The sequence below is a fragment of the Staurois parvus genome, unplaced genomic scaffold (assembly GCF_062004578.1).
Source record: "Staurois parvus isolate SC_StPar_1 unplaced genomic scaffold, SC_StPar_1.0 ptg000758l, whole genome shotgun sequence".
Taxonomy (NCBI): Eukaryota; Metazoa; Chordata; class Amphibia; order Anura; family Ranidae; genus Staurois; species Staurois parvus.
Genome location: NW_028318554.1, coordinates 539,407 through 559,249, shown reverse-complemented (window position 1 = coordinate 559,249; position 19,843 = coordinate 539,407). Strand labels below are relative to the sequence as shown.

General features: G+C 45.8%; 1 protein-coding gene across 4 annotated transcripts in view; it reads left to right on the top strand.

Moving 5' to 3' along the window:
* FAM131B (family with sequence similarity 131 member B) overlaps positions 1 to 19,843 on the top strand; it is a 135,819-nt gene that overhangs the window by 79,045 nt on the left and 36,931 nt on the right. For 2 of the 4 annotated variants that reach the window (XM_089654360.1, XM_089654358.1), the window contains one exon: positions 18,720 to 18,752. The exons of the other annotated variants lie outside the window; for them this stretch is intronic. In XM_089654360.1, the coding sequence (XP_089510486.1) occupies positions 18,720 to 18,752 (33 nt within the window). The remainder of the gene's footprint in view (positions 1 to 18,719; positions 18,753 to 19,843) is intronic. 4 annotated transcript variants of the gene reach the window in all.

Sequence of the window (19,843 nt, the reverse complement as noted above, 5' to 3'; positions counted from 1 at the left end):
ACTGACAACTCATGGGGCCCCCGGGCAATAGGGGATCATGGGGGCCCTGTGTCCTTGCCCACACCCAAAGCACACCCAAAAGAGCCTATAAAAGGTACCAGAGGCATTTCATGGGACCCCCTTACTGACCCCGGGCCCTCGGGCAGTGCCTGAGCACCCGAATGGTCAGTCCGCCCCTGGGTGTGAATACCCATGTGATTCGATTCTAGTGCGGACCAAAAAAAGGGTCTTGCACCTTTCTGATGCGGATGCGGTGCGATTGGAGACATACAAAATGTACGGCTCCAGTCGCACCGCACAGAATTCACATGTGAAAACACATTGCTTCCTATGCAGGGGTGGACTGACCATTTGGAAACTCAGGCACTGCCCGAGGGCCCGGGGTCAGTAGGGGGCCCAATGAGATGCCCCTGGTACCTTTTTCATAGGCTTTTTTGAGTTTGGGCAAGGACACAGGGGCCCCATGATCCCCTATTGCCCGGGGGCCCCATGAGCTGTCAGTCTGCCCCTGTTCCTATGGTTCCTGCTCACATATGTCCGGTGTACTGGCAGTGCAGATTCAGTGCAGATTTAACCCGGGTTCACACTGATGCGGTGCGGAATTTGCACCAGTTTCTGTGCGATTTCCGCACCGCATTATAATCGCACCCCGTTCATACGAACCACTGCGGGTGTGTATTTTAAGTTAACGACACTCTGAAATCAGCTTTCAAAACGCAGTGCGATGTACAGAATTGGATTGCATAGGTGTGAATACCCCTGCGACCAATTCTGGTGCGGCCTAAAAAAGGGTCCTGCAATTTTTTGGTGCGGATGTGGTGCAGTTTGAGCCGTACAAAATGTACGGCTCATAATGCAATGCACAGAAATCGCATGTGATTTGCACAGAAATGCGGTGCGGTTCCTGTGCGAATCACATGCGATATACTGCACCGCATATATGTGAACCCGGGCTTAGAAAGAGTCCTGCCCGATTTCTGGTCCGGTCCGGTTCAGGTGCGGATGACAGGCTATTGACTTCTATGGGAACCGTTTCTAAACCGCACATGTGTGAACAGGATAATCCTGAGAGCCAATCCTGTCCTGAACCTGATGTAATCCCAGGTTCACACCTATGCAGGGGCGGACTGACCATTTGGGAACTCGGGCACTGCCTGAGGGCCCGGGGTCAGTAGGGGGCCCCATGAGATGCCCCTGGTACCTTTCATAGGCTTTTTTGGGTGTGGTTTGAATGTGAGCGAGGACACAGGGGCCCCATTATCCCCTATTGCCCGGGGGGACCATGAGTTGTCAGTCCACCCCTGCACCTATGCGTTTTCCTTTGCATTTTGCAGAAACGCAGTACAGTCCATTTAACATGATTTCCTATGTGACAGGTTCACATCTCCACGTTTTCACCCGGTGCGTCTTTTGGAAAGGGTCAGGGATTTCTTTGCACGCAAAACGTTGCGTTTTTGGTTCTATAGACTTCAGTGGGAACGCTGCAGAAAAGCGTGCAGTGCGTGTTTTTTTGCCACGTTTTTGATGCATTTTTATAGCATTTGCGTAGCAACAAGAAAAAATAGAAAAATGTTAAAATAAAATGCATCAAAAACGAGGCAAAAATGCAAGTGCATAAACGCAAAATGCCTCAAACACGACCTGCATAGGTGTGAACCTAGCCTTGTGCAGATCCAGCACATAGTAGATCGGGGGAGGGGGGGGGTCACAATAGCACGTGTCGCCTTACAAATCTTTAATGAGTAAAACATCTCTTGTCAATGTGTTCAATCTTTGTATTTAGCTATTCGTCTGGAATTTATTAAAGAAATACAGAAAGGTTTTTTTCTTTTCCCCCCACGAGTGCTCTTTAACGCCAAATTAAAAATGCATGCTTTCCTTTTCTGCTTGATTGATCTGGTAGCGCAGTGCGTGTCGGCTCATCGAGTCCCTGCGGGAGTCGCTCGCTGATTCTAGGCATTTATTCATGGTTTGCAGCTCTGGATACTGAGAATTAGAGCCTCGGGGGAGCAAATATCGGGGATGCACATTTATAATTACTTCTACGTACATATACCAAGAATTAGACCGCCCAGAGCCCGGCGAGGGCAGCCCGTTATCCCAGATCTGACCCCCTCGGGCATCGGGATTGGGTGCCAAATCCATGAACAGGAATTTTCTGCTCAGTGGAATGTTCTTCTTATGGAGGGGGGAGAGAAGCATGGCATCACATATCTCAGAGAGGCGCTATGGTGATCCGCTCTGTTCAATTCTCTTTTTGTCTTTATATTTTCATACAAATGGCCAGAAATCAGAGCTGCCGACCCCCAATTGTCATTCTTCTTGGCCACAAATGGGTGCTCCTGTCTTGTGTCTGTGGCACGGATATTGTCACCCCTTCTCCATGATAAAATGCTGAGAACAGTTGTGGGGAAAGTAAAAAAAGAGAAAATAAAACAGAGAATAGAAGGAAAGAAACCACGAAAGGAAGGAAGGAAGAAAGAAGGTGAGAGAGAAAAAGAAGGTGAGAGAGAAAAAGAAGGTGAGAGAGAAAAAGAAATGAAGGAAGATAGAAAAGAAGACAGGAAAGTGAGAAGCAAAAAGAAGGAAGACAGGATGGAAGGGGAGAGATGAAGGAAGGAAGGTGAGAGAGAAGGAAGGAAGGAAAGAAGTAAGGTGAGAGGAAGGAAAGGAGGAAGAAAGGATGGAAGGTGAGAGAGAAAAAGAATGGAAGGAAGGTGAGGAACGAAGGAAAGAAGAAAGGAAGGTGAGAAAGCAAAATGAAAGAATGAAGGAAGGTAGGGGAGAGAGGAAGAAAGGAAGATGAGGGAGAAAAAGAAAGGAAGGCAAGAAGGAAGGAAGGCGAGAGGAAGGAAAGGAGGAAGGAAGGAAGGAAGGTGAGAGAGAACAAGAAATGAAGGAAGATAGAAAAGAAGACAGGAAAGTGAAAAGGAGGAAGACAGGATGGAAGGGGAGAGATGAAGGAAAGAAGGTGAGAGAGAGAAAGGAAGGAAGGAAGGTGAGAGAGAAAAAGAAAGGAAGGAAGGAAAGAAGGAAGCAAGGTGAAAGGAAGGAAAGGAGGAAGAAAGGATGGAAGGTGAGAGAGAAAAAGGAAGGAAGGAAGGAAGGTGAGGAAGGAAGGAAAGAAGAAAGGAAGGTGAGAAAGCAAAATGAAGGAAGGTAAGGGAGAGAGGAAGAAAGGAAGGTGAGGGAGGAAAAGAAAGGAAGGAAGGTGAGAGACAGGAAGGAAGGAAGGAAGGAAGGAGGGAAGGTGAGAGAAAGAGAGAAAGAAATTAAAGAAGAAAGATAGGAAAAGAGAAACAAGGCGAGGAGAAGGAAGGAAGGAAGGAAAGAAGAAAGGAAGGTGAGAAATCAAAAGGAAGGAAGGTAGGGGATAGAGGAAGAAAGGAAGGGGAGGGAGAAAAAGAAAGGAAGGAAGGTCAGAGAGAGAAATAAATGAAAGAAGAAAGGAAAAAAGAAAGAAGATGAGAAAGTGGAAGGAAGGAAGGAAGGAAGGAAGGAAGGAAGGTGCGAGAGAAAAAGAAAGGAAGTTAGGAAAGAAGAAAGGAAGGTGAGAAAGCGGAAGCAAGGAGAAAGAGAAAAAGAAAAGAAGGAAGGCAAAAGAAATTAAAGAAGGGAGGAAGGTGAGAAAGAAAAAGTAGGAAAAAAAGAAGAAAGGAAAGTGATAGAGAAAGATAAAGGAAGAAAACAGAAAGGGAATGAAAAGAGAGAGAGAGAGAGAGAGAGAGAGAGAGAGGGAGGGAGGGGAGGAAGGAAGGAAGGAAGGAAGGAAGGAAGGAAGGAAGGAAGGAAGGAAGGAAGGAAGGGCTCATTCACATACACCTGGGCTGTCTTTCCTGCACAGGATACAGAGGAGTTCCGTGCAATCACATGCAGGCAGTCCCATTCATGTCAATTGGAAAGCAGTGGCTGCATGGACAAATCTGCTGCTTTGTCCATGATGAGGAGTGTTTGCTCAGCTCTTCTAAGTGCCTTTCTTCTGGCAGGTGATAAGCAGCATCACAAACGTGCCTAAAGTTCACATAGGTGCATTTAAGTTCATCAAGCACTTGGGTATTCATTCATTACATTAGCCAGAATATTCATTTATTCCGGTCATGGAAATGAATGAATGCCCAAGTGCTTGAGGCGCCTAGCGCTTAAGTGCATTTAGATGCGTTTAGGTGCATCTGGTGTTTTTCCTGCTGAAACCCTCCTCACCTGAACGTTGTAAGTGACGGGTTGTTTCTCCCTCTAAATGCCTGTAAATGCCTATTGTGCATGGACACATAGGCTAACATTGAGGGGTGTTTAGAGGCAAAAAAAAATGCAAAACGCCTCTAAAAGCAGCATTTAGAACACTCAATGTGCATTAGGGCCGGTTCTCACCATAGAAACGCAGTCCACATGCGTTTCGGATGCGTTTTTGCATGTGTGTTTTTGACGTGTTCCACTGCATTTTTTATGCATTCCAGTTCATTTTTCGCCCTCTCTTTTTCTTCAATTTAAATAGGGACGTGCATTCCAGTGCATTTTTGGTGCGTTTCGGTGCGTTCCAGTGCATTTTTGATACGTTTTACCACATTCCAGTACAGTTCTGTGCTGAAAAAATGCAGCATGTTCTATTTTTTTTTTCTACAACCAGAACGCACTGCAAGCACTGATCTAAACTATGACATTGCTAACTATTTAATTGACTTTCTGTGCATTTTGGATGCAGAAAAAAAGCAACTGAAACGCATGTCGTGTGAACTGGCCCTGAGGCCTTATGGTTAGACCAGATACGCTGTGGAATTCCCTACTGGATATGGTAATAATGGAGGAATCAATCACAGATTTTAAAAATAAGGACGAGGGGATTTCTATACAACTCTTAGTATCTTCAGTGATAACGAGGAAAGGATTGCCTAGGATTAGTTTGATCCTGTAAGCTGAGCCTTTGTGGGGTCAGGAAGGATTTTCGTCCCCCTGGGGGAACAAAGACAGCCACAGTTGCCCAGAGGGAGTTGTTCTGAAGTCCTCCAGACTGAAACCTATTGATTGTATGAATGATTGAACAAAAGTACTCCAGCACATGTCTCAGCTAGTCAGCAAAAAAAAAAACTCATCAGAGACAGCCAGGCAACTTGCATTTTTATAAGGAGGTGTGCAATTTAAAAACAATTATTTGATAATAAATGGCTTCATATGATCATCATCCTTCAATAAAAGAGCGTTTTCTTGGCATGATCTGTCATATTTTCAATATCAATGCCAAAATTTCACAATTTCTGCCAGGGTATGTAAACGTTTGAGCACAACTGTATATATATATATATATATATATATATATATATATATATATATAGATATATAGATATATATATTAAAAAAAAATATATCTATATATATAAATAAAAATATATATATATAAAAAAAAAAAAATATATATATATATATATATATATATATATATATATATATATATATATATATAATGTGGGTGTGTGTATGTATGTATATATTTATTATTATTTGATTTATTTATTAACTATTAATTTATATTATTTATTTATTTTTTAAACCCTTTATTTTTAATTAATAAAGAAAATATATGCAAAGACTTTATCTGTCCTCCTTTATGTGTTAGTTATTGCTGGGCTTTTAAGTTGTACTGTGCAGTTGCATTATTTATGAATGAAATGAAAGTGTGTCTAAAGTCAAAATTTCTTTTTGGTTTTGAATTGCCTGTGAGAGAGTTAGAAAATCTGCAATGTTCTTTTTTTTTTTTAAATCCCCATCCCCATTGGGAACATTTCCATTGACTTCCTATCTTGGGGATACCACATGATGTGAGAGGAAGGCTTTCTAAAATGAGGGAATAAAAACCGAACGGGGTCCCAAATCTTCCACATTCCATCCAAAAATGAGAAAAAAAGGGTTTTTACCTCTAGATACACTAGAGTGTGATCCCCCTGCTGGATGGATGTGTATCCCTGATACCTGGAGAGTGATCCCCCTGCCGGATGGATGAGTATCCCTGATACCTGGAGTGTGATCCCCCTGCTGGATGGATGTGTATCCCTGATACCTGGAGTGTGATCCCCCTGCTGGATGGATGAGTATCCCTGATACCTGGAGTGTGATCCCCCTGCTGGATGGATGAGTATCCCTGATACCTGGAGAGTGATCCCCCTGCCGGATGGATGAGTATCCCTGATACCTGGAGTGTGATCCCCCTGCCGGATGGATGAGTATCCCCGATACCTGGAGTGTGATCCCCCTGCTGGATGGATGAGTATCCCCGATACCTGGAGAGTGATCCCCCTGCCGGATGGATGAGTATCCCTGATACCTGGAGAGTGATCCCCCTGCTGGATGGATGAGTATCCCTGATACCTGGAGAGTGATCCCCCTGCCGGATGGATGAGTATCCCTGATACCTGGAGAGTGATCCCCCTGCCGGATGGATGAGTATCCCTGATACCTGGAGTGTGATCCCCCTGCTGGATGGATGGGTATCCCTGATACCTGGAGTGTGATCCCCCTGCTGGATGGATGAGTATCCCTGATACCTGGACAGTGATGACATGCTGATTACCTGTCTTTTGGTGGTTTGCCAGATGATCCCTTGATTCTCACGTGTCCAGATCCAGATGCCCAGGAGTGGTCTGATTACTCAAATGCGCATTATATTGCGCTGTCTGGTTAGTGCAATGTATACGCATTCATAATCACTGGAGTCACGGAATTCACTTAATTATTTATTTTGGATTTATACAATATTATTTACTGGTTATTAACCATTTATGTCACTTTTGCACTTTAAACGTCATTCTTAAGACGTTTTCCTCACATTGATATATTTGAGCGCTCTACAGCGCATGTTCGGAATTTTTACTACATATTTTGTATATCCATTATTTATATAGAATTATAGCGCTGCATTTATTGATGATGATAGATCATTGATTGCAATAAATGGCAGTCTGATCGATCATCATTTGCAATAAATGGTAGTCTGATCGATCATTATTCGTAATAAATGGCAGTCTGATCAATCATTGATTGCAATAAATGGTGTTCTGATCAATCATTAATTGCTGTAAATGGCAATAAATAATCAGTTACAATAAGTGGTAGTCTGATCAGTCATCGATTGCAATAAATGGCAGTCTGGTCAATCATCAATTGTAATTAATGACACTTTGATCAATCATCAAATGCAATAAATGGCAGTGTGATTGATCATCATTTGCAATACATGGTGTTCTGATCGGTCATCGATTGCAATGAATGGCATTCTGATCAATCATCAATTGCTTTAAATGGCAATCAATAGTCAATTACACTAAGTGGCAGTTTGATCAATCATTCATTGCAATAAATGGTGTTCTGATCGATCATTGCTTGCAATAAATGACAGTCTGATCAATCATCGAATGCAATAAATGGCAGTGTCATCAATCATCGAGTGCAATAAATGGCAGTCGGATCAATCATCTAATGTAATAAATGGCAGTCTGATCAATGATCAATAAATGGCAGTCTGATCAGTCATCATTTGTAATAAATGGCAGTCTGATCAATCATAAGTTGTAATAAATGACAGTCTGATCAATCATCGAATGCAATAAATGGCAGTGTGATTGATCATCAATTGCAATACATGGTGTTCTGATCGATCATCGATTGCAATGAGTGGCATTCTGATCAATCATCAATTGCTTTAAATGGCAATCAACAGTCAATTACAATAAGTGGCAGTTTGATCGATCATTCATTGCAATAAATGGTGCTCTGATCAATCATTGTTTGCAATAAATGACAGTCTGATCAATCACTGAATGCAATAAATGGCAGTGTCATCAATCATCGATTGCAATAAATGGCAGTCTGATCAATCATCTAATATAATAAATGGCACTCTGATCAATGATCAATAAATGGCAATCTGATCAGTCATCATTTGTAATAAATGGCAGTCTGATCAATGGTCAATTGTAATAAATGTCAGTCTGATCAATGGTCAGTTGTAATAAATGGCAGTCTGATCAATGATCAATAAATGGCAGTCTGATCAATGGTCAGTTGTAATAAATGGCAGTCTGATCAATGGTCAGTTGTAATAAATGGCAGTCTGATCAACGATCAATAAATGGCAGTCTGATCGGTCATCATTTGTAATAAATGGCAGTCTGATTAATCATCAGTTGCACTAAATTTCAGTCTGATCAATCATCTACTGTAATAAATGGCAGTCTGACTGATCATCAATTGTAATAAGTGGCAGTCTGATCAATCATCTACTGTAATAAATGGCAGTCTGACTGATCATCTTTACCAAAAAGTAACAATCACTTTAACCAAATTCAACAAATGTAATATATCTTGCCCTGCGTTGTGTATCATGAATGGCAGAATAACGTTTGATACAATCTATAACCAATTGGTTGTTTATTGCTATGAGTATGGCCAGTGTAGGACTCACAAGGGGAATCAGATCCCACAGGGGATGTTTGTCAGTTCAGTTGCAGATGGTCTACCAATGAAGTGAAACTGTGCAGTTGTCCATCCCACAAACTGGTACAGCATGGTGGAAGAGCTAATGACCACACCTATATTTGGCCCACCTCTTCTCGCCCCTTATTCCCTTCATATTGGCTGCTGAATGTAACAGGTGTCCTTATTGGCCAATAGGAAAGCGAGGAGCAGGGGGGGATGGGTCAGGCATTGTTGTGCTCATTGATGCATAATAGATTAAAAAGCATGTAAACAGGTATCTGAAAGTGTCTAGGGTCACCTTACACAAGGAGAGGTGTTAGGCTTACATCCCTATGGATCTCTCAGCTAAATACATTCCAGGTGCAAAAAACAAAGGGTATGCAAAGTCTCACAGTTAATTTTCTTTAAAAAAGTAGCCACTGCCTAAGTAGAAAAGCCTTTCCCCTGCCAGCATGCTGTAGAGAAGGACCTTTGCTCTCTGTATGGAAGCAGTGGTCTCCCTGCAGAGATCTGATATGCCCCCTGTCAGTCAGCACTAGAGCTCCTCAATCAATAAAGTTTATATTCCCTGCTGATTGGAGTTCTCCAGCTTTGACTCAACAAAGCATGTGCCATATCTCTGAAGCAGTGGTCTCTCTGTAGAGGCCTGAGATGCCCCTGTTGAGTCAGAACTAGAGCTCCCCAATCAGCAAAATTCATATTCCCTTCTGATTGGAGATCTTCAGCTCTGACCAGCAGAGGGTATGCTAGATCTCTGCTCCCTGTATGGAAGCAGTGGTCTCTCTGTAGAAGTCTGAGATGCCCCCTGTGGAGTTAGACATAATAGCTCTCCAATCAGCAAAGTTAATATTCCCTGCAGATTGAAGATCTCCAGCTCTGACCAGCAGAGGGCATGTCAGATCTCTGCTCTCTGCATGGAAGCAGTGGTCTCTCTGTAGAAGTCTAATATGCCCCCTGTTGAGTCAGAACTAGAGCTCCCCAATCAGCATAGTTCATATTCCCTTCTGATTGGAGATCTCCAGCTCTGACCAGCAGAGGGAGTGTCAGATCTCTGCTCTATGTGTGGAAGCAGTGGTCTCTATGTAGAGGTCTGACATACCCCCTGTTGAGTCAGAACTAGAGCTCCCCAATCAGCATAGTTCATATTCCCTTCTGATTGGAGATCTCCAGCTCTATCCAGCAGATGGCGTGTCAGATCTCTGCTTTATGTGTGGAAGCAGTGGTCTCTCTGTAGAGGTCTGACATACCCCCTGTTAAGTCAGAACTAGAGCTCCTCAGTCAGCAAAGTTCATATTCCCTGCTCATTGGAGATCTCCAGCTTTGACTCAGCAGAGGGTGTGCTAGATCCCTACTCTCTGTATGGAAGCAGTGGTCTCTCTGTAGAAGTCTGAGATGCCCCCTGTGGAATTAGACCTGATAGCTCTCCAATCAGCAAAGTTGATATTCCCTGCAGATTGGAGATCTCCAGCTCTGACCAGCAGAGGGTGTGTCAGATCTCTGCTCTATGTGTGGAAGCAGTGGTCTCTATGTAGAGGTCTGAGATGCCCCCTGTTGAATCAGAACTAGAACTCCCCAATCAGCAAAATTCATAATTCCTTCTGATTGGAGATCTCCAGCTTTGACTGAGCATAAGATGTGCCGGATCTTCGCAGAGAGGCCACTGCTTCCCCATCCTTCTCTGCAGGGCAGGGGAGAGGCTTTTGAGGGCTTCTGAGAGGCTGTGGCTGCTTTCTAAAGGAAAGACTTTGTTTTGGTGAACCTGGAATGTATTTAATTCTTTAAAACTTTAGACAGGCTTATTTAATGTGCCCCCCCCCCCCAAATTCCATGAAACAATACATAAAAGTGCAAAACAGTACCTGTCGGGGGAAAAATAGATAATATACTCACCTTTCTAGATCTCTGCTCTCTGTATGGAAGCAGTGGTCTCTCTGTAGAAGGCTGAGATGCCCCCTGTAGAGTTAGACCTGATAGCTCTCCAATCAGCAAAGTTAATATTCCCTGCAGATTGAAGATCTCCAGCTCTGACCAGCAGAGGGCATGTCAGATCTCTGCTCTCTGCATGGAAGCAGTGGTCTCTCTGTAGAAGTCTAATATGCCCCCTGTTGAGTCAGAACTAGAGCTCCCCAATTTCTGTAGTGCGGAGGGTGACGTCATCCTTTTTCCGACAAGATCCCCTGAGAATGAAGAGTAGCCCAAATCTCATGAGCTGCACTGTGCAAGATCGTCTTGTGACAATCGGGCCCCTCAACGTTCTCCGAGATCTGGCCGGAAGCCGGATGACATCACCTTTACCTGGGTGCTGCAGACAAAAGGTGGGGAAAGGTATATGCTGTATATTATCTAATACCCCCACACAGGATTGGTTTGCAGATTCATCCAGCTTTTAAGGAAGAAGGAGGGGGCACCTTGAATGAGTGCACATTGTCACTGGGGTGTTAGGTCCAAATTAAACTGATGGTTCAGTTGGGCTTGAAGTCCTCCTAGCTGGTTATAAAGAATGCCGGACATGTAGGCAGAAACCACCTGCCAGACTTTGATATGTGTAAGATCAGGTCACCCCCATGTACATATGAATGGAGCTGGGAGGGTGGAACATACATAGGAGGAAAAAAGCAACTGGGCAAGAATTTTTAAACCTGTCCAGTTGAACCCCCAAGAATGGTCAGCCAGGGGTCTCTGACCATCAGTATGTCATGCAGCCTGGATGGAAGCTTTAGGGCCCATTTACATTTCTTATAGTGCATTAACGCACATTAACATGACTCGTGTTAAAGCAGCCCATTGGAAATAATGGACTGCCAATGCACCAAAATGTCCTGAAAATTGGGCGAGTGCCAACATTTCTAACCCAACGCACTGTGGTGCAGTGCCATGAACCGGAATGGGCTGAAACACATGTGCAGGGGTCTCGAAACTATGGCTCATGGGCCACATCCTGCTACAAGGTTTTATCTGGCCCGCAGCCAGAGTCAGTGGCATATCCTCAATGTGAACTGATTTGAGGATTGAGGACAGCAGAGGCTGCCAATGGTCTCTGATTCTGATGTAAGCAGGAACTGTGATTGGACCTTGATGGAAGGGTGGGCTATGATGGGGACCCTGATGGAAGGGTGGACTATGATGGGGATCCTGAATGAAGGATGGTACTTCTCCTCCTAAGGTAGACTCTGATGTAAGGAGGCCTCTGATGGGGAACCTAACGTAAGGGGAAATCTGATAGGGACCCTGATGGAAGGGCAGACTCTGATAGGGACCCTGATGGAAGGGCAGACTTTGATAGGGACCCTGATGGAAGGGCAGACTCTGATAGGGACCCTGATGGAAGGGCAGACTCTGATAGGGACCCTGATGGAAGGGCGGACTCTGATGGTGATCCTGAATGAAGGATGGTACTTCTCCTCCTAAGGTAGACTCTGATGTAAGGAGGCCTCTGATGAGGAACCTAACGTAAGGGGAAATCTGATGGGGACATTGATGTAAGAGGGAACACTAATGGGGACCCTGATGCAAGGGGGCACTTTGATAGGGACCCTGGTGAAAGGGCAGACTCTGATAGGGACCCTGATGGAAGGGCGGACTCTGATGGGGATCCTGAATGAAGGATGGTACTTCTCCTTTTAAGGTAGACTCACATGTAAGGAGGCCTCTGATGGGTATCCTAACATAAGGGGAAATCTGATAGGGACCCTGGTGGAAGGGCAGACTCTGATAGGGACCCTGATGGAAGGGAAGACTCTAATAGGGACCCTGATGGAAGGGCAGACTCTGATAGGGACCTTGATGGAAGGGCACACTCTAATAGGGACCCTGATGGAAGGGCAGACTCTGATAGGGACCCTGATGGAAGGGCGGACTCTGATGGGGATCCTGAATGAAGGATGGTACTTCTCCTTCTAAGGTAGACTCAGATGTAAGGAGGCCTCTGATGGGGATCCTAACATAAGGGGAAGTCTGATAGGGACCCTGATGGAAGGGCAGACTCTGATAGGGATCCTGATGGAAAGGGCAAACTCTGATGGGGATGGTGAATGAAGGATGGAACTCCTAAGGTAGACTCTGATGTAAGGAGGCCTCCGATGGGGATCCTATTATAAGGGAGAATCTGATAGGGACCTTGATGTAAGGGGGGACACTAATGGGAACCCTGATGTAAGAGGGCATACTGATAGGGACCTTGCAGGAAATGGGGCTCTGATAGGGACCCTGATAGAAGAGGAGATTCCTAAGGCAGATTCTGCTGTAAGGATGGCTCTGTTGGGGACCCAAACGCAATGGGGGCTCTGATGGTGACCCTGATGTTAGAGAGGACCCTCATGGAAGCGCGGACTCTGATAGGGACCCTGATGGAAGAGGGGACTCTGATGGGGACCCTGATGGAAGAGAGGACCCTGATGGGGAATGAAGGAAGGAGCTCCCAAGGTAGACTCTGATATAAGGAGGCCTCTGATGGGGATCCTAATGTAAGGGAAAATCTGATGGGGACCTTGCTGGAAGGGGGACACTGATAGGGATCCTGATAGAAGAGAGGATTCCTTAGGCAGACTCTGCTGTAAGGCTCTGTTTGGGACCATAATGCAAGGGGGAGCTCTGACCCTGATGCTAGAGAGTACTCTGAGGGGGACCCTGAAGTAAGGGGGAACTCTTATGGGGACCCAGAAGTAAGGGAGAACTCTGATGGGGACCCAGAAGTAAGGGGGAACTCTGATGGGGACCCAGAAGTAAGGGGGAACTCTTATGGGGGCCCAGAAGTAAGGGGGAACTCTGATGGAGACCCAGAAGTAAGGGGGAACTCTTATGGGGACCCAGAAGTAAGGGGGAACTCTTATGGGGACCCAGAAGTAAGGGGGAACTCTGATGGGGACCCAGAAGTAAGGGGGAACTCTTATGGGGACCCAGAAGTAAGGGGGAACTCTGATGGGGACCCAGAAGTAAGGGGGAACTCTGATGGGGACCCAGAAGTAAGGGAGAACTCTGATGGGGACCCAGAAGTAAGGGGGAACTCTCATGGGGACCCAGAAGTAAGGGGGAACTCTTATGGGGACTCAGAAGTAAGGGGGAACTCTTATGGGGACCCAGAAGTAAGGGGGAACTCTGATGGGGCCCAGAAGTAAGGGGGAACTCTGATTTAAGGTTGGACTCTGGTGGGGACCCTGATATAAGATGGCACTCTGATAGGGATCCTGATGTAAGATCGGACTCTGATAGGGACCCTGATGGGGATTTTGTTTTGGCCCATGATTATGTGCTAAATATACAATGTGGCCCTTATACTGAAAAATTAGGAGACCCCTGCCTTAGTGCACTGGGGTGCCACTCAAAATGAATAGCACCACAACGCATGTAATGTCCATAGCCACACATTGGGGTAATATGTACATTACCAAAACCCAATCATGTAAATGGGCCCTCAATGGCCCCCCGTAAACAAAGACACCCCGTCTATGGCTGCTACAGGCAAGACACGTTTTATTTGATCCTGTCCTCCATTTTATCTGCACAAAGCCTGACGCGTCGTCGCTGCAAAACAAACAGCTCGTGGCCGCCGGCCAGCAAGGCTGGAAACAACTTGGAACAATGTTTCTTTTTCCACAGAGGGACGGCACGGGAGATAATAACAATCATTTGCAAATCGCTTTATTGCAGTGGGACGTAAATTAGAACAAAAAAACATAAAAATGTATAGATTTTGTTTCATTTCAAGGAACTAAAGGTCTTCAGTATCACTAAATAATGCAGCAGGAAAAAAAAAGTGTCCGAGGGATCAAGTTTATATTTATAATAACTGCACATTCATTTTGCTCTCGGCTAAGTGCTGTCTTAAAACGGGTGCAAGTTGTTATATCCAAAACTGATTGTGTTTTGCATGGATGTTAACGATTCAAATCACATTCTTTATAGATGTCATTTTAAGGGTTACGTTAACCAATTTAAAAAGGTAAAAACACTGAAAAGTCAAGTATTTTAAATGCTTACTTGCTATATGTTTTCATAAATGGTTTCTGTTTTACTTGCAATGTGCCTTTTGTATGTCCTAGGAAATGTTATTACTCCAGTAAGGGCCAGTTCCCTAACACAGCCCCCTTCTTCCTCACACGTCATAGCCCTTTCCTATTCTGGGCGTGACTGATTACAGTCTGTGCTGGCCCAGCTCCTCTGCTCCTCCGCTTACGTACCCACATATGTAGCTGACAAGGAAACAGTAAAGGGAAATACAGTAGTGTCAATTGAGTGACAGCTGAGGCTGCTGACATCACATGCAAAATGGCAGTGCCCCGCTGCAGTCACAGGGGAGCCTTTTACAGGTCAATATTGTGCATACAATCTGGTCTAGAAACAGGGCCTCTTTAACGGTGACGTTTGAGGGTCATTTCATGGAGTAGGCTAAGTTTTAAAGTGTTACTAAACCCACAACAGTACAATCAGTCTGTATATGCAGTAAAGCATGCTTGTTAAGACCAGATATAGTGAATGCAGGGTCCGGGGAGACCAGATATAGTGAATGCAGGGTCCGGGGAGACCAGATATAGTGAATGCAGGGTACGGGGAGACCAGATATAGTGAATGCAGGGTCCGGGGAGACCAGATATAGTGAATGCAGGGTCCTGGGAGAGCGGATATAGTGAATGCAGGGTCCTGGGAGACCGGATATAGTGAATGCAGGGTCCGGGGAGACCAGATATAGTGAATGCAGGGTCCGGGGAGACCAGATATAGTGAATGCAGGGTCCGGGGAGACCAGATATAGTGAATGCAGGGTACGGGGAGACCAGATATAGTGAATGCAGGGTCCTGGGAGAGCGGATATAGTGAATGCAGGGTCCTGGGAGACCGGATATAGTGAATGCAGGGTCCGGGGAGACCAGATATAGGGAATGCAGGGTCCAGGGAGAACAGATATAGCGAATGCAGGGTCCTGGGAGACTGGATATAGTGAATGCAGGGTCCAGGGAGAGCAGATATAGTGAATGCTGGGTCCGGGGAGACCGGATATAGTGAATGCAGGGTCCATGGAGACCGGATATAGTGAATGCAGGGTCCGGGAGGCCGGATATAGTGAATGCAGGGTCCGGGGAGACCAGATATAGTAAATGCAGGGTCTGAGGAGACCAGATATAGTGAATGCAGGGTCCGGGGAGACCAGATATAGTGAATGCAGGGTCTGAGGAGACCAGATATAGTGAATGCAGGGTCCGGGGAGACCGGATATAGTGAATGCAGGGTCCGGGGAGACCAGATATAGTGAATGCAGGGTCCTGGAGGCTGGATATAGTGAATGCAGGGTCCTGGGAGACCAGATATAGTGAATGCAGGGTCCGGGAGGCCGGATATAGTGAATGCAGGGTCCGGGGAGACCAGATATAGTGAATGCAGGGTCCAGGGAGACTGGATATAGTGAATGCAGGGTCCTGGGAGACCAGTTATACTAAATGCAGGGTCCTGGAGGCTGGATATAGTGAATGCAGGGTCCTGGGAGACCAGATATAGTGAATGCAAGGTTCGGGAGGCCGGATATAGTGAATGCAGGGTCCGGGGAGACCAGATATAGTGAATGCAGGGTCCAGGGAGACTGGATATAGTGAATGCAGGGTCCTGGGTGACTGGATATAGTGAATGCAGGGTCCGGGGAGAGCAGATATAGTGAATGCAGGGTCCGGGGAGACCAGATATAGTGAATGCAGGGTCCTGGGAGACCGGATATAGTGAATGCAGGGTCCTGGGTTTAGTAACACTTTACGGTCCATTTGATTTGTTGCAGTACATTACTGCACGTGAGTTATTGCGCATTATGTCATGTGTTATCGCACCAAAATGTGCTGAAAATCAGCAATGAAAATTTTAACCAACTGCACTGTGGTGCTTTGCTACACATTGCGGTACACTGCAATACATGTGCATTGCTTCAATGTGTTGGGGTGCAATTCAAAGTGAAGAGCACCACAATGCATAACATGCATTGCGCAAATGAGTCTTCAAGGGTAGCGATTAAGGTTGGCCATACACTAATCAATTTTTTTCAATCCGTGTCCATGGCAACACCAGGATTGACAAAAGTTTATGTTTCAGTTGACTTTTGTCGACTCTCTGGGTGCACAATTGCGCATCCAAGCGGGTACTGTGTGGGTTTTCTGACGGCCGGGCATAGGTGAAGGGGTGTAGATAAGAGGGGGGGATAGGGGGGTCCAAATCCTCCCAGAGCGTCTGCCTGGCCTCAGCTACTGCTGCCAGCCTGCATAGCAGAGGTACTGCAACAGCCGCTTCTGAAACCTGACAGAACTCAGATGGAGGCGGCAACAATTCAGAGGCACAGAGTCTCTCATTTGGTCCTTCTCAGCTCCAGTCACATGACACAGCCTAGGGAGGACTTCCCCTTACTCTGAAATACCCGGTCCACTAAGTGTAACTATTAACGAGGGGAGAGCTGAACTGGGGGAAAGGTGATCTATACTGGGGGGGAGCTGTACTACTAGTGGCTGAGATCTGTACTGGGAGGAGTGGGGCTGCACTGGGGGGGATCTCTGCACTGGGGGAAACCTATACTGGGGGGCAGGATCCATACTGGGGGAAATCTGTACTGGGGAGGGGGATCTGCATTGGGGGAGATTTATACTCTGTGACAGAATTGATACTGGGAAACATCTGTATTGTACTGTACTCAGGGTGGGGAGGGATCTCTGCACTAGCAGAGATCTATACTGGGAGGCAGAATCTGTACTGGGGGGGGGGGAATCTGAACTGGCGAGAGCTGTACTAGAGGGTAAGGATCTGTAATGGAGTAAATTTGTACTAGGGGGGAGAGATCTGCACTGGGTGAGAGCTGTACTGTGGGGCAGAATCAGTACCTTTGAGAAACCTGTACTGTACTGTACTAGGGGGAGTGATATCTGCACTGGCAGAGATTCATACTGGGGGGCAGGATCTGTACCAGGGGAAAATCTGTACTGGGGGGGGGATCTGAACTGGAGAGAGCTGTACTGGAGGGTAAGGATCTGTAATGGGGTAAATCTGTACTGGGGGGAGAGAACTGCACAGGGGGAGAGTTATACTGTGGGGAAGAATCGGTACTGGGAGAAATCTGTACTGTACTATGGGGAGTGATCTCTGCACTGGCAGAGATCTATACTGGGGGGCAGGATCTGTACCAGGGGAAAATCTGTACTGGGCGGGGGATCTGAACTAGCGAGAGCTGTACTGGAGGGTTAGGACCTGTACTGGGGGGAAATCTGTACTGGGGGGGGGGGGGATCTGAACTGGCGAGAGCTGTACTGGAGGGTTAGGACCTGTACTGGGGAAAATCTGTACTGGGGGGAGAGTTCTGAACAGGCGAGAGCAGTACTGGAGGGTTAGGACCTGTACTGGGGGGAGAGATCTGAACTGGTGAGAGCTGTACTGGAGGGTTAGGACCTGTACTGGGAAAAATCTGTACTGGGGGGAGAGTTCTGAACTGGCGAGAGCTTTACTGGAGGGTTAAGACCTGTACTGGGGAAATTTTGTACTGGGGGGAAGAGAGATCTGCAGTGGGGAAGATCTATACTGGGGGGGGGGCAGGATATGTACTTGAGGAAATCTGTGCTAGAAGGGGAGATCTATACTGTAGGAGTGGGATCTGTACGGGGGGGGGATCTGTACTGGGGGGAGATCTATACTGTGATAGCAGGATCTGTACTAGGGAAATCTGTAATAGAGGGTAGATCTGCACTGGCTGATTCACCCCCCCCCCCCCAATCCCTGGAAAAGAAAAATTCTAGGGCCTTGAATAGGTGTATGGCCAGATTTAGTGGTTTAGGGGTAAGTGATAGCTGAGAGGCAATGTGGGGAATAACTCACCCCAAAACCTAGTATTTCAAAATAACATTTGGATGCAAATGTGAGACATAAAACAAAAGCATATGTCGCTCTGCCAGTAATACAATAAAACCTCTTATGCACAACTGAGCCAAGTCATCAAGAGAAGACATGCACCTGATTCCAGAGACAACTTAGCTGGGAGTGAAATAGAATTGTCAGGCAGCCCCTGTCTGCTGAAGCCCATTTTTTTGTTCTTCATTCCAGGAGATATTATGTGTAGTGATGATCAGGATGTAAGGAGATACATATGTTTGTACATTATTGTTCTCTCCTCCTCGTTCTGTGGATCTCTATGTTTTATACTGGCTGTACTGTATGTGACTCCATGTTGGTGTATCGGTGTCCTGCTGTCTTTGTGTCCGACTTGTGTTGTCACCTCTCATCTGACTGTTCTCCCCTCTCTCTCAGACCCGAACAGACTTTTCCTGGGATGGCATCAATGTGAGTGCGGTTATTCTCTGCCTTTCCTTCTCTCTCGCTCTCCGTCTCTCTCCGGCACTCTCTCTCTCTTTCTCTCTCTTTTTCGCACTCCCTCACTTTGGCGCTACGGACGTTCATGATTTTTTCAGAAAGTTCCAAATTCATTTTCATTTTTTTTTCCCACTTGAATTTGTTTAAATAAAACCTCCACTTTGGTTTATTTATAACCTTCAGTAAGTCCTTTGATAAGATTCTGGTCATTGTTGGCGCCCCATTGGTTAAAGTGGGACTTCTATGAGGGGTGGAAGGTTAGGACCTCTGTCAGTGCTCATTCACACCTCTGCAGTATGCTGGCGCACGTTACGGCAACCTGCGATAACGCACTTTACTTGCGTTACATTCATTTTCAATGGCACCCGAAAGCATTTACCTAATGCACGTGTGAGACACATGTGTTGCGCCATGACGCACAGCAATGCACTACCATACACTGCAGTGTGCTGTGTCAGAAAAAAAGATGCATGCCCATTTTGGTGCATTGCCAGCCCTTTTAAAAAATGGGCTGCCTTATGTAATGCACTAAGACACCCGAATGCACTTACTTAATGCACATATGAGGCACATGTGTTGCGCCATGACGCACATGTGTTGCGCCACAACGCACAGCAATGCACTACCATACACTGCAGTGTGCTGTGTCAGAAAAAAGATGCATGCCCATTTTGGTGCATTGCCAGCCCTTTTAAAAAATGGGCTGCCTTATGTAATGCACTAAGACACCCGAATGCACTTACTTAATGCACATATGAGGCACATGTGTTGCGCCATGACGCACAAGTGTTGCGCCACAACGCACGGCAATGCGCTACCATACACTGCAGTGTGCTGTGTCAGAAAAAAAGATGCATGCCCATTTTGGTGCATTGCCAACCCTTTTAAAAAATGAGCTGCCTTATGTAAAGCAGTAAGACAGATGAGTGTGGCCACTCCTCCTATACATTTATAGAAAGATGGTATATAAATGTACACATTTCGGATGGTAAAAGAATCCACCTTCTTCAGGGCTGTGAACAAACGGGTGTCTGGTCTACAACAACATTTTAGAAATACTC